The 15031-nt window shown below is 38.2% G+C and overlaps 1 protein-coding gene across 5 annotated transcripts in view; it reads right to left on the reverse strand.

Moving 5' to 3' along the window:
• Positions 1-1928: 1928 nt before the first annotated feature.
• GPCPD1 (glycerophosphocholine phosphodiesterase 1) overlaps positions 1929-15031 on the reverse strand; it is a 50047-nt gene continuing 36944 nt past the window's right edge. For all 5 annotated transcript variants that reach the window (XM_047852002.1, XM_047852004.1, XM_047852003.1 and 2 more), the window contains 5 exons: positions 13662-13727; positions 11995-12131; positions 11357-11492; positions 10762-10922; positions 1929-5347 (listed from right to left, as the gene is read on the reverse strand). In XM_047852002.1, coding sequence (XP_047707958.1) covers positions 5158-5347; positions 10762-10922; positions 11357-11492; positions 11995-12131; positions 13662-13727 — 690 coding nt within the window. In that variant the 3' untranslated portion in view covers positions 1929-5157. The remainder of the gene's footprint in view (positions 5348-10761; positions 10923-11356; positions 11493-11994; positions 12132-13661; positions 13728-15031) is intronic.

Consider the following 15031-nt stretch of genomic DNA (forward strand, 5'->3'; position numbering starts at 1 on the left):
AGGACGCCTACAATTGTTATTAGCTACTGAAGTAAGACAAGATAAAGAGAAAGCTGTCATTAAAAAGTAGAAAACGTATTTGATAATATGATCAACTAGAAAACCCCAGTTAAATAACAAAATGTTTTGACTAATCGGATTCAGCAGAGTAGCTACAGATGAGAGCAGTAAACCAAAATTAACTGATTACTGAAGAACATACTTAAGGAAAATAGGAATTAAAAAACAAATTTATTAAGTTTTCTAATGTAAGAATAAGCTTTAAAAAGTTTAAAACACCTATGTGAAAAACTAATTTTACTGGAAGATGTAAAAATTTTGAAAAAAATGGAGACACACACTATGTTCTGGATAGACTTCATGCTTGTAAAACATTAAATCCTTCCCACATGTTAATCCAGAAAATCAACCCAACACTGATCAAAATCCCAAGGGGACTTTTCTGGCACTTGATAAGGTAATTCTATGCAATTAAAAGAATATGTGCAAGATTTTTTTAAATTAAAAAGTAACAAATGGGCAATTGACCTATCACATACCATAATATAAACTTCCATGATTTTTCTCTTCCTGGTAACGAGTGATTAGTGTAATACTCCTGGATGTCACTTACTAAGACTCGGATCATTGCGGGAGGTAGAATGGGAAGTTTTAGCGGAAGGAAGGAGGAAGAGTTTTTTGGAGGCACATGACGTATGAGGTGCCCATTCAACCTTCAACTAGAGATGTGCACAGACAGCTGGATGTGTGAATCTGAGCTTACAGGAGTCTGGGCTGCAGACAGACACTTGAAGCCATGGGGTGGAACATTTGCTAGACTTTTAGTTATCTTCTGGTTACATTACATAGTTTGGCTTTGCAAGTTTAGTTTCAGAAGTTCACTTATCCTGTCTGCATTTGTTTTCTGAGCAAACAGGTAGATGTATGCTTGGACCAATTTCATACAAGATTAGATAAAATAATCTCTGTACTTCTTTTATTACTCCTGTACTAATACTACTTTCCTCATTATTTTAAAATGCATTTCTCTCATTTCCCTTTAAAATCAGTAAAAAAAAATATCCTCCACACTGTCAGGATGGCTTCTTCATTCTCCCTAAACATACTACAAATACTACCTTGGCCTGAGTTTACAATGATTATGCCCCAAAGTGGCTTCACAACCACCCTGATCTCTACCCCATTCTGCAAGGGCTCGAGAGCTTTGTTTCAACTTAACCTCTTTCTCTCATCTCGAACACATACTTGTACGGTCTTAATCATATGCTCTCTTGCATTTTCAACATTTCAAATCTATTTCTCAAACTATGCAAACCCACTGAGATATTTGAGGAAATTTCCACTCATGCACACCAAAATAATGCAGTGTTCCTCCTGTGTTTACTTTGCTTCCTACCCCAACACCACACAATTCAAACCGAAAATGCAAAGGAGTCGGCTGTAGCCAAATCTAAATGAACAGGACTCCACTGCCAACCTAGAATGCCAAGCCAGTAATAACGTGAAAGACAGAAATGCGGTCCAGCTGTGAAGAGAAAGAGCCAAGGCACAAAAGACAATGACACTCCACCGGGACTAATGAGACAGCCACTCCGCAGGTCACCCAAGTCCTATCCAAGGCTGTGTACCCTGTCCTATCAGGCCACCAGCTGCAGGATTTAGGTGTACTCCCCAGGAAGGGGCAGCCGGGCCTGGGGGGAAACCTGTACCTCATCTTCCACTCAGTCTCATAACTGTCCTCACTTAGCATGAAGTAGAAAATTGGTTTACAATAACCCACCTGTGACCCCAAGCAACTGGGGCAGAGTACACATGCAAACACACATGCACACGCATGCACACGAGCACACACACTCCAGACAACATAGCCAAGCATGCCATACAAAACCGTATGTATACTGTGAAACAATCTGAGTTAGGAAACTAGGATCGTTGCCACCGCCATTTATTTGTCTAGTTCATGACTAAGTATGGAACACTATAGTAGTGCTAGAAATGCAAAGAGGTCCCTGCCCTTAAGGGGCTTACAATCTTAGGGAAATAGAACAGGCACATAGAGAGACTGTAAGAAAGCACATGCTAACAAACGCCACGAGAATTCAGAAGGCAGCATAGTTCAAGAACACGGGATTAGGAATCACAAAACCCAGTTCTAGTCCCAACCTGGTAAAAAAGTCAGTTCACTTCTCTGGGTTTACTGGCCCAGCTACAAAACGAAGCAGTGAGATTTAGAGGCTGCACGCATTTGTTTGCATCATAATTCCAATCAGAAGCTGAGCAAAGTTTTATGGAAGAGGCGGTACCTGAGCTGGACACTGAAGGAAGACAGAGAAGGCATTTCAGACAAGGAAAGGGGTACTGAGGTAGGCCTAAGGTGGGGGGGGGGGGTGGGAGGAGAGGAGACACAAGGAACAATGGCAGTGAGGTAATGAGTGGCTGTGGTAGCCCTGAGGCACTACCGACACAGGAATGAACTGTATTCCTCACATTCACATCCAGTCAGTTACAGTACAGAGTTCCAGAGAGTAGAAAACACCAGAGAACAATGGCGGCATTTTATCAAACATTGCAATTTCCAGAAAATATAAAACGATTTTAACATTATACCTCTACATTGAAAATTGACATCAACAAACTGTTCCCACTGTCAAAATGTAAACCAAAGTTTACATTTAGTAAACATAATTAAATCTCTTAATTCAAAAGGACATTTGATACAAATTATTATCCCAGTAATTCCAACATTTTTCTACTATGTTCCATGCACTGTGGAAATAAAAAGCCAAGGTCCCTGCCCTTGAAGAGACTGCAGCCTGGTGAGACAAACCACCATGCCTACCTAGAATGCACGGCATGATCCAGGTATGCACATGGCTATGGAGTAAAAGATGGACTCATCCTTCTGAACAAGTTTCAGCAAGGACTCAGAGGAGAGGCCGATGGCTCAAGGAGCAAGGAGTCTGGCAGGGCGAAAGTGTCTGTGGGGAGGAGAGGGCTTCCAGGCACAGGGCGCATGGCTACAGACAGGGAATAGCGTAGGAGCATGGCGTGGCCAGGGGAATGGTGGGCACAGTGGGCACAGTGTGGCCAGAGCACTGCACAGGGCAACGGCTAGTGGTATGGACGCCTGGACTTAGTCCTAGAAAAGTGGGGGAGCTACTGCTTGCTATGCTTTAATTTTCTACTAACCCTGGTTTATAAGGTCAGGAAGGGATGCAAAGGAAGTGAGCAGTGAGGCTCTTTCTGTGTCATAAGCAGTCCTTGCGAGCTCTTTGCAAATTACATTGTTCAGGAACCATCCCCCCCTCCTTTCCCTTTACGATCTTGAGTCTTCAACATGGAGCTGCACTGCCATGGGACTGGAAAGGCACAGGGGAGGAGGGCAAGTGAACAGGACCGAAAACGCACACCTACAGCTAACCGAGTTGCCATAAGGTAATGGTCACTGTACTGTACACAGGTCTGCAGACAAAATGAATTTTTTCAGGAGTTTTCTAAAACTCCCTAATTCACACCAAAGTCACACCAAAGTGTTGGAAAATCAGTGTGGGAAAAGTATATAGAACACTTGTAGAAGACTGCATTTCCTAAACTCTTTTCCATTAAATATCAGTGTTACAGCACACCACCATAACAGGATTTCAAAGCCTATCCTCACACGATTAAGACTGAACCACAACTGCATTGTTTGGCTTAAAAAATAAAAAGATACACCGTGTAATTCCAAGTCTTAGGTTCTCAGCTAGGATTCTCAGCTAGTACTAAAATGTGTCAATGCATGACTAAATTGCCTAAGTGAAGAACATGCAGTAAAAGGCAGATGCAAGTAGGGCATTACTTTAGGGCAGGAGGCCAATGTCTCGTAGTAAGAGAACCAAGTCTATAAAAGTAATACCTTCCTGAAATTTTGTTTTAAAAGGAGGAAAATAAATCTGTGTATTTTATTCAACATTCATTCTTAAGTTACAGTTAATGCCAAAACAATCAGCTTCTAAGGAAAGAAACCTTAGTATAATCCTAAATACATGCATATACATTTAGAAGGATCGTCTACATTTCCTAAATAAGTTACATGCCTGATATACATTAACCAATAAAAAATACCAATGTGAGAATTCAGGACATTTATTTTTCTGCATGGAGATTTAACTGCTGTACAACACACACACGCACACACAACAAACCCACAGAGCAACGGTGTGTAATAGGTAGTGAGAGACACTTAAAATAAGCATATTTAAAATGCCTACAAACAGGCTTTTTTTTTTTTTTTTTTTTTTTTTTTTAGGCAACAAAATATTTTCAGTCCTTGACACCTTCTCACACTCACCTAGCACCACAGATGCAAGGACTTACAGTAAACATGTACAATCTCATGCTTAAAACCTAAAGCATGCATGGAATAGAATTTACACATTATGGCCTACTCTATTAAGTATGCACTACATACTTCTAATATTTTATACATTAAATTACCCTGCAGCATTTTGAAACTTTAACATTTATGCAAAACAACTTTTGAAAGACTTATGAGACAAGTTTTCAAGGATCACCTCCAGGCTGTTTACACAGGCATTGGTTTGGTTAAGTGGGAGAATGGCAGCAGCCTCAAGGTTCATACTGAATGAAAATGGTGTGTGTGCATGTCAATCCATGTAAAAAATACATATATACATAGATGGCACAAAGATTTGTGCAGTTGGAATCACCAGTGCAAATGCATGCATTTGAGGTACTTATTTTTTCCATGGTCAGGTATAATTATGCATAGTCATGTTCCTCAAGTGCTAAATATTTCAGACCTGATCAAATGAAAGTTGTAAGAACTGTAAATATAAGATATTTATATAGTTAATTTCCAAGCACTATGGTTTTAATGGACGTTTAACATTATATGTTTACATATTTAGTTTAAAATGTTTGCCAACCAATAAATTTTCTCATTGTAAAGAGACTGACTGGTAATTATACCTGGCCAAATGATTTAAATAGCATACTTGAAATCCTAGCAAGAATTGTAGTGAAATAGTAAAATACTTCATTATTGCTTCATTGGACTGAGAAACCTAGAAGGCATAGATAAACAATGCTCAGTGATGAAAAGTGAATCCCCACAACAGTGGTGCGTGCCCCAAAAGGGCCTCTGCCCAGTAAAAACTAAGCACTCCCCACGTTATCAATGCCGTTGGCATCCACATGGATATCAGGCTCCCCGCACAAAGATGAGGGAACAAAGCGGCTAACAGTGGGACACAAACAGCTCTTAAGCTCTGGCAATTCTTGCTTCAGGCGTTCCAACTGCTCCACTTGGAATATATTTGGCTGTTCAGGCATCCAATCATATATCCTATGATGAAACAAACAACAAACACATAAAATAGTGTAATTTCATGGTTCCCTTAAGACCTGACTTAACCTTTTCAGGAGAATTTGATTACAGAACGCCTGGAACATTCATAGTACAGGAGCACACCTTCCCCCAACTTTTTACAAGATGGAAGTTATCAGCTCTGTTTAAAAATACTTCTCCATCTTTCTAATAATGCAGAATAACAGCATTTCTTTTGGGGCCCGTGATGAAAAAGCCTGATTATAAAGCAACTGAAACAGAAAATGAAATAAATCTGTAGTTTACTGAGTGACTGATTCTTCAGGTATCTTCTCTCCAAGTGAATCAATCGACAAGGCCTTATGTTATGACGGGAAGCTAGAAAGAGGCAGAGCTGGAATCCATACCCAGCTGTGACTTCAAAGCACTGAAGATGTGCACTGAGAACTGTCCTGAAGTTGTGTGGCACAGGCACACGCACTCACAGTTGAGAGCCCAGAAAAAGCCCATGTGACAATGCCAGCACTGCACTGCCCATCAGCAGAGAGAGGACAGTCTCTCAGGCCTAAACATGAGGGCCGGGCAGCTCACGTGAGGTGCGATGACAGAAGTCGCTGTGGTATCAGAGCAGGAAACAATTTCCAAGAAAATGAGAAGTGACCTCTGGGTCAAGACAGAAGACTGAACTGAAGCATCTACGTTTACTTTCCCTGTATATCCCATTAAAAAGAAAATAAAGGGATTAAAAAAGAATCCATGCATACAGAGAAAAACAGAAACAAAGAGACACAGTAACACAGTTTTGGGAGCTGGGAAACAGATGCGTAAGTAATAACAAAGTATTTTAGTTAGCCGAGCAGAAAAGGCCAAATCACCAAATCTCAAGCCAGTAGTGGAAACCATGAGAAGGCAGAGTTAAAAGCAGCACCCGTTTCCCCTTAGAACTAGGGGGAGGGGAGACTAAAACAGGGCAGATGAGGTGAGGGCCTGAGCAGCAGTGAGCATCTCCCTTCCTCCTAACTTCCTGCCATGGAGGCTGCCCCACACCCCTGAGGTTGGTATTTCAAGAATTTAACAGGAAATGTCTTGGAATGGAGGACAAGACAACCAGGTAAGGGTTTGGGCATTTTACAAAAGCCACCAGCACCAGGAGACAGTCCACACATATCACACATGCAAAATTCAGAGACATGCCTTCCCTTCCCCAGATCTCGTCCCTTACCTGATTCCCAAGAACCCTGGGAGCCAGATCTGGATCCTCTAGGTAGTTTATATAGATTCTTCTGTGAGGAATCTGGTCAGTCAAAAAGTAAAGTTCTGAATCTACTGACATCAGAAGTATGACCAAACAGGCCACTCACATCACCCCACAGTGAAATCCAAGTGAACACGCCCCATGCACACAGAGCCTCCAACAAGCTTTTTAGATCCCTATTTCTTATCACGAGAAGCAGTCAAGGGTTTCTAAGCAACTTGAGGAAAACTTCTAACATGTAAGATAATGAGCCAAAGAGAAGAAAATTCCAAACACACACACACATACAAGTCCTTGATGCCTTCCTAGAAATAGTTCATTAAGCCCAAACAGAATGTTATATATAGAGAAAAAAAAGCGCATACAGAGAATAAAGACAGTTCTTAGAAATTAAAGACACAAAAAAATCAAGAGAATGGGTGGATGATAAGGTTGGCAAAATCTTTCAAAGTGGAGCAAAAAGACAAAGATAGAAAATAGAAGAAAAAATAAGAATTAGAAGCCTGGTCCAAGAGTGTGTCATATGTAAACTAAAGGATTTCTTTTATAAAGGGGGGGAAAAAAACCCCAGAAAAATGGGAGACAAAAATCAAAGAATAATTTACAAAATTTTCGGCATCTTTAAGGACACGCATCAACAGATTAAATGGGCTGCCATGTGCCCACCACAAGGGATGAAACCAGACCCACAACAAGACCCATCTCTATGAAATTTTACCACACTGGTGACAAAAAGAAGACTCTCCAAGCTTCCAGACAGGAAACAAAGAAACCACTCGTGCAGAAACAAGATTCAACATGGTTTCACACTCCTCAACAGTAACACTGAAAACTGTGAAGCTGACGGAGAAATGCTTTTAAAATTCTGAAAGAAAATGGTTTCTAACATGAAAATTTATGCCCAGCCACAATACTTCCAAGCATGCAAGACCACATATTTACTTTCCATGTCTTCCTTTCTTAAGAAGTTACTGAAGGGTGTGTTCCATAAAAATAACCATAAAGCAAAAAATATCTGGACCACAGGAAATGGAAGCTCAGACACAGGAAGGGTCAGGGAGCAGTCTTCACTCAGGATGATAGGAAGCAAAAGCAAAAGTTTTGCAAAAGCAAAAACTTGGCAATTACCTAAATGTTCTCAAGTAGAATAAACAGTGGTAGAGACATAGCCATGAATACTACACAGTCACGAAGATGAATAAATTATAATTACATACAATAAACAGACTGACTTTAAGAACATTATAACAAGTGGGAAAAAAGTACAAATAAAGTCTAAAGCCATGAGAAACTAAATGATACTATTTAGTGATCGAAATAAGAATTTAAAATTTTTAAAAAGAGAATAATAATTTGATAAAGTTGTATCTGAGAGAGGAGATAAGGGAATTGAATTAGGGAGAGGCAAACGGCAGACTTCAAATCTAATGCTAATATTCTTTAACATGCATGTCTGTTACTGAATTTATATTTTAATTTTTTAACCATTTGAGCAGGTACAGTAATTATTTTATAAAAATAGGAACATTGCCTAATTACTCTATTTGGCAAGTATCTGCCCCATACCAAAATGAGAAACAACCAGTTGAGAAAGGTAAATTAAAGGTCACGTTATCACAAATGCAAAAACTCCAAATATCACCAAATCGAACACAGCTCTTTATATGCCATAACGTACTGCAAAAACATGATTAAATGTAAAATCTACGGTGTGTTAATACCTTTGTAAAAGGAGACTAAATCGGTTTTTGACCCACTAAAACACCTCATCTTATCAATAATTCCCCCAATGTAAAATAAATCAAAGGCTCCCAAATCACTATCGTTCAAAAACTCCACAATGTCTAAATTTGATGATTAAAAAAAAAAAATAGTAACATAAGCACATTACATACCAGAACAAAATAGCTTAAAAAACATCAGGGCACAGGAACTCAGCTAAAAACAATGAAAGGGATAACAGGCACAGGGGACTGCTGGTTTTCACTGTAAATCTTGTATACACATACAAAACACACATACATACTTATATATGTAGTTCTCAGATTAAAGTGTTAAAAAAAAAAAAAAAGTTCAAGGGTAAACACCAACTCTAACAGATCCTAGCAGGAGCCTCACCCTGAGCTATCTCCTCAATGTCTTCAACATAGTCCTGCCCTGAGTCATGCTATTGCTTCTGCCTGAAACTCAAATCCTGTCAAAGCAAACTTAGCCACTCCCAAAAACCAACTCAACACTTCCTCTTTGAAAGCATTCTTATTGGGGCACCTGGGTGGCTCAGTCGGTTAAGCGTCTTGATTTCAGCTCAGGTGGTGATCTCACAGTTCATGAGTTCGAGCCCCAACACAGAGTGTTTTGGATTCTCTCACTCTCTCAAAATAAATGAATAAACTTTAAAAAAGGTACTCTTATTGATCCTTAGCCAGGAAGAACTCTCTTTCTTGGGGGCTTTTTATCACAAAGTATATTCCTGTTCTCCATTACATGTCACAATTTGGCTCTAAGTAAGGCCCTTCAGATGAAGGGAAGTTATTATACACGGTATGTCTCACAATACATTTCCTTGCCTGAAAATATTTGCAATCATCCCTTCCTTCTCCTCAAAGAAAGAAATATTCTCCAAAATTTTGCTAAAGCCAGCACTTCTTTCAAATGATTAATGTAAACATTTTATCTTCCTTTAATTAGTTGGAAATGTCTCATATAAGTGATGTAAAATTTTTATCTTCATTGAACTAGTTGGAAAGGTCTACTATAAGTGATACAACTATACAGGACAAACGGTAAAGTGAACTAAAATCAAGGAAAGTATTTTTTTTTAACGTTTATTTATTTTTGAGAGACAGCATGAGCAGGGGAGTGGCAGAGAGAGAGAGAGGGAGATACAGAATCTGAAGCCGGCTCCAGGCTCTGAGCTGTCAGCACAGAGCCCAACGTGGGGCTGGTGATCATGACCTGAGCTGAAGTCGGACACTTAATAGACCGAGCCATCCAGGCGCCCCAAGGAAAGTATTTTTTAAAACAAGCCTGGTAAGAATTTCAACACTTATTCTTTGTACGATGTTGCTCAAGTATTAGTAAGATTGCCCACCCCTCAGTGGACTAAATGACATCCCTTCAAACCCCAAATATCTTTATATTAAGCAATCTTTTCATCTATCAGATTGGTGGCTCTCAAACTTACATCAGAAACACCTAGGGAGCTTAAAAAAAAAAAAAGAAAAAAAAATTTCAACAAATACTTGAACCCCTACTGTGTATCACACGTTATTCTAATTCTTAGAGATAAAATAGTGAACAAAACAGGCAAAGAGCCTATCCTCACGGAGCTTGTTTGTGTGGGCGTGTTGGGGTGGGGGAGGGGGGAAAAGAGATGGAATCCGCTCACACGGGGCTTTGGAAGGGCCTGTGACTTTACTCTAGGTGACACAGAAAACTGTGCAAGTTATAAGCAGTCATAGGATCTGACTTTAATTAGAACAGGCTCCCTCTGGCTGCTGTGCTAAGAACAGATAGCAGGGAGGCATGAGTAAAGGCAGTGGCGAGTGAGCAGACAATTTCAATAATCCACGTGAGAAATGAGGTGTCCTTCTCAGTGGAGACTGACTATATAGCAAGTGTGGCGAGTGGATACATTCAGGGTAGATTTTGAAGACAGAATCAACAAGATTCTGTCTGACTGGTTTTGGGGTATGAGTTTAAGTACAGTCACCAAAGACTCCAACGATTTGGCCTGAGAAACTGGAAAGACAGAGTTGTCATACTGAAATCAGGAAGTCTACAGAAAGAACAGGTGTTGCTAGCTGGATACAAAAGTTTAAGCAGTTAGGGGAAATGTCTGAGATGTAAAGTTGGAGACATAAAACTTAAGAATAAAGGTATGAAAAGCCACAGAACTGGATGAGACCCCCAAGAAAGTTGGTGGAGAAAGAGAAGCATCTGGGGGAGAGAGCCCCCCAACCAAGACAAGAGTACATCTGGTATGGAGCCCAGTGATCTGAATGTTTAACAAGATTCCCAAGTGGTTGTGCTATACTCCAAAGTTTGAAAAACTCTACAAACAAATGTTAAACCTCAGGCTGAACTACAGAATTTTAACTAAGGTTAATATTATTTTTAATTTTATAACTATTTTTTTCCTAACAATACATGAAAACTTCTCATGAAAGACAAATACCTATCATAAATTAGACCATTAACTCCAAACTCCTTCAATTTCTTTCTGTTTTCGGGATCATTGGTATCATCACCCCAGCAGAATATGACTAGTCCCTTAGCTTTTGCCTCTTGAATATAGGATGGGTTTCTGAGCAGGTCTTCAGTATGTGCATTTATTCCCTAAAAGAAGAAAAATAATTTACTCATGAGAAAGTAACTTATTAACTGCAAATACTAATTGGTCGTACTCTACATCAGTGTTCTCCAAAGTAGAATGCACAGGGAAAAAACTGTTAGGACTTTTTCTTACAATTACAATTTATTTATCAAAGAAGTCTACAGTCTAGCCATTTTAGATGATTCATAAAATCCACTCAGAAAACTAAACTACAAGAACTTACTTAACCTAGGCCTGGAAGAAAATACTTTAATGTTCATTTAACTGCTTTTTATTTTGAGATCTAATATCCTCATTTTTAAGTAGAGCTATCAGCTTGCTACACATGGGTCAAAACTAACCAATCAGATGTGTAAAATAACACAAAAACTTATTCACTACTGCTCTAAGACATTTCTTAAAAAATTAAAATCTAAAAAATTCAAATGTAACTTACCAGTAGGTTTTCAAACTGTGCAAAGCTCATTGCAATGGGGGTTGTCCTAGATCTGAGGTCCATGAGTTCAGGGTAAATATCTGATTTTCCTTGAGTCAAAAATAATATGGGGTATTTGTTCTGCTTTTGCCGAACCCTAAAGAAGACAATAAGAAAGTACTTTTCATCAGGGAGATAATTCTTATATATCATTTTAGAATTTTAGGAAACTGTGACTATATAAAGAAACCGCCCCTGCCCCCCCATCAAAAGAGCATAATCCCATTACTGAGCTATAATCACCATTAACATGTATTGCATCTTTCAATCAATAAAAGAAAACTTTTTAATTATTCTATAAAAAAGCTAAAATATTTTCAGAAATGGCCAACAAGAAAGCCCTCGAGGGTTTATATTTGGTAAGGAGGATGTTACCTGCCTATAAAATGAACACAGTGTGAGGTACTAGGACCCTGTGGGTGTGAGGTTTGCTGGAGTAGAGGGTAGTTCTGAAGAGGTGTGAGAATATATAGAACCTAACTGAGAGGACAAGTCAAGGGTGAAGTCTGGGCAACTTCCCCACCTCCAATCACAACCTCTGTCCCTAAATCCCAGCTACGGTTTAAGAGTCTAGGTGAAAACAATTTAATATTACTCACATAGTGCAAATATCTGCATCGAATGAAGAAAACACTATTCTCCTCTTCCCAGAATTTTCTAAGACAGTTTTTAAAATTATGTCCAAAAACAGATTCATGTCAAAATACGTTGATAAGTTACCATCCCACATTCCATCCTATATGGAAAAAATAAACAGAAAAACAAAGGCCATTAAATATCCTAGGATCACAGTGCCAAAAAAAAAAAAAAAAAAAAAATCTTGGGAACATCTAACCCAACTCTTATTTTACATGGGGAAAGCTAAGGTTTGAAAAGATTGAGTGATTTGCCCAAGACCACACAGCTGCTTAGTGATGGTGCAGCTGTCATATTTCAGGTAGAGACACTTATATGCAAAGTGATTATATCATCAATAAACTTTTGCTTTAATAAGTTTAACAGAATAAAAACCAGAACTCTGGAAATCTGCACCTTACTAACTTTAAAATATTTTTATATAATCTTCATGAACTGTAAGACAAAAGGACTCTACTTCACTTGCTAACTCATTACAAAAAGTCCAGGTAATTATGAATTACTAGTTAAAAATCTCATTCTTTGGCTCTAAGGCATATCAAGTACCCTCAACACGTAATAAAAATAGTCTCTAAATATAGCTAAGATACCAAGAGTCCTGTTGATATTCAAATATTAGGCATTTTATATATTAGTCATTAAAATAACCCTAAGATGGGTGATGGGTATTGAGGAGGGCACCTTTTGGGATGAGCACTGGGTATTGTATGGAAACCAATTTGACAATAAATTTCATATATTGAAAAAAAAATGATAATAAAATAAAATAACCCTAAGAGCTCAGAAAACTAAAAATCACTTATTAAGAAAAATCACTATGTTAACCAGGACCAGCTTATCATAAACAGCTACTTAGAAGGCATGATTTGAGGGCAGTTGTAGATTATTCTGATCAAAACAAATTCTAGGATATTGCTCTGATTGCCCAATCATACCTGAATTAACCGCTTTCAGTGCCCTCCCCACCCCAACAACCCTCTTACCATACATCCCAACCATTTACACACATCTCCATCTGATATATTCAATAGTGAATTATTTTCCTCAACTACACTATTCCAAGAAGGCAAGTTTTATTCTGTTTTGCTCAGTACTTGAACCCAGCACCAACAAAATGCTCACCCATAGCAGCTTTTCAATATATAACTGTGGAACAACAGCAAAAAGTCTAAATCTGTGACTGATCTAAAACACACCTGCAGAAAATTTCTTTTCTTGATTAACTATTACTAGCTACTATTGCCACTTAACAGAAAACTGCTTAGGAAATTACTGAAAATATATGTTTAAATGGAGGATAAGAAAACAAAAACTCATCAGTTATATAAAGTTCTTAGTTTCCACTGTTCATTTTATAAGTATGTCCAGAAACCATCATATTAATATCCACATGGGACATGTTTAAACTGAAATTTATACTACAATTCATTCATCACTCCTTTCAAGTACTCACATATAAGGATAAAGTATGCTTTTATTAAAAAGGTCCAAGAAGCACTGTGCTTGCCGAAAGAAGCCAGAGTAAGATTTCAGTCTTACCTTTCCACTAAAACAAGGAGAGAGGAACAAATGCATTTGAAGAAATGGGGAGAAAGAGGAAGAAGAATGTGTTACGTCAAGGATTACTTACCCTTTGTTGGCAGATCCATTTTATTTCTATGTTAAACCCTACATCTTCTGGCAAAGACTCTAAAACCTAGAGTTTTGTTTGTTGGAGGTGAATTTTGTTTTGTTTTTGGTGAGATGAATGGTAGAATAAGAGAAGAAAAAAAGGAAAACAGAATTACTACAAAAGCAATCGATAGTAAAACATATCACTAAGTAAGGATAAAATGTTTTGTGCCTTCGGCATAAACCACTATCTTTTCCCATACCCCGAATGACAACATGGTTGGTGATTAAGTTAAACAAGAGATTAAGCAGCAAAAGCAGTGGTCTATGGCAACATCTGCGAGGGCAGATACACTACCACTACAAAAGACACATCCTTAACCTAAAGTCCTTTCGCCATCAGGGATCTTGGGTCTGCCCTAACCAGCTGCATGACAAGTACCTTAAACAGTTTGTAAACAATTTCATGTGTGGCTGTTTGACCTTCTTCTCTGGTATCTTTAGCCTTATTTTATTTAATGTACCTATCACATTGTTACTGAGCTAATACAAAATTAGAAAAATAAGGAAAATACTGTATATTCGTGTTAAGACTCCTAAACATCAAAGTTTCTCCTTTAAATTAGGATTGTATTTATTAGCCTTTTTCGGTTTTAAAACATCTGTGATTAAATTACAGCGATGGTGACAGAGTGAATAAATGTGTGTTTAATTTATCTGGTTAAATAAATGTTAAACTGTTAATACACAATTTTTTAATAATTGTATTTAATCACAAGTCTAGGAATCATGTGATTTCTCAGAACCAAATGATTTCAGAATTCTGAACTAGAAGAAATGATGTAACTTAACTGGGCTTCATAAATAACTGAAAAATTACTCCAATCAGGTTTTAAACACACTACAACAATGTCCACTTTAGGAGCTCTCTGGTAGCTTCCTCTGTAGGGTGAATAATCATGATAAACTGAAATGATATACTGTTGCCTAAGATATATCTACTGTACCTGACATCACCAGAAAAAGACAATGGAGAAAAGCAGAAGTTAGGAAATGGAGCCAGTGGGAAAAAAAGCAGACCCAGCATGACCAAGGAGTGCCTGGCATCCATATAGGCTTGCCTGATAATATTAAAGGGATTCCTGTATGAATTGTGTCTAGTTTTTAAATCCTCATTCTAGTATTTGTTATGTTTTTTCAGGGGAGTTCTCGAAATTTGTGTCTCATTTTATGTAACCAGGGTACTCATTTTCTTTGGTTGGACAATCTCATTTCTCTCCAAACGCTAAGGAACAGTTTGGTTTTTTTTCAAGTTTTTATTTATTTAAATAATCTCTACACACAACGTGGGGCTAGAACTCACGACCCCAAGATCAAGAATTGCAGGCT

This window comes from Prionailurus viverrinus, chromosome A3 (genome assembly GCF_022837055.1).
Source record: "Prionailurus viverrinus isolate Anna chromosome A3, UM_Priviv_1.0, whole genome shotgun sequence".
Lineage (NCBI taxonomy): Eukaryota > Metazoa > Chordata > Mammalia > Carnivora > Felidae > Prionailurus > Prionailurus viverrinus.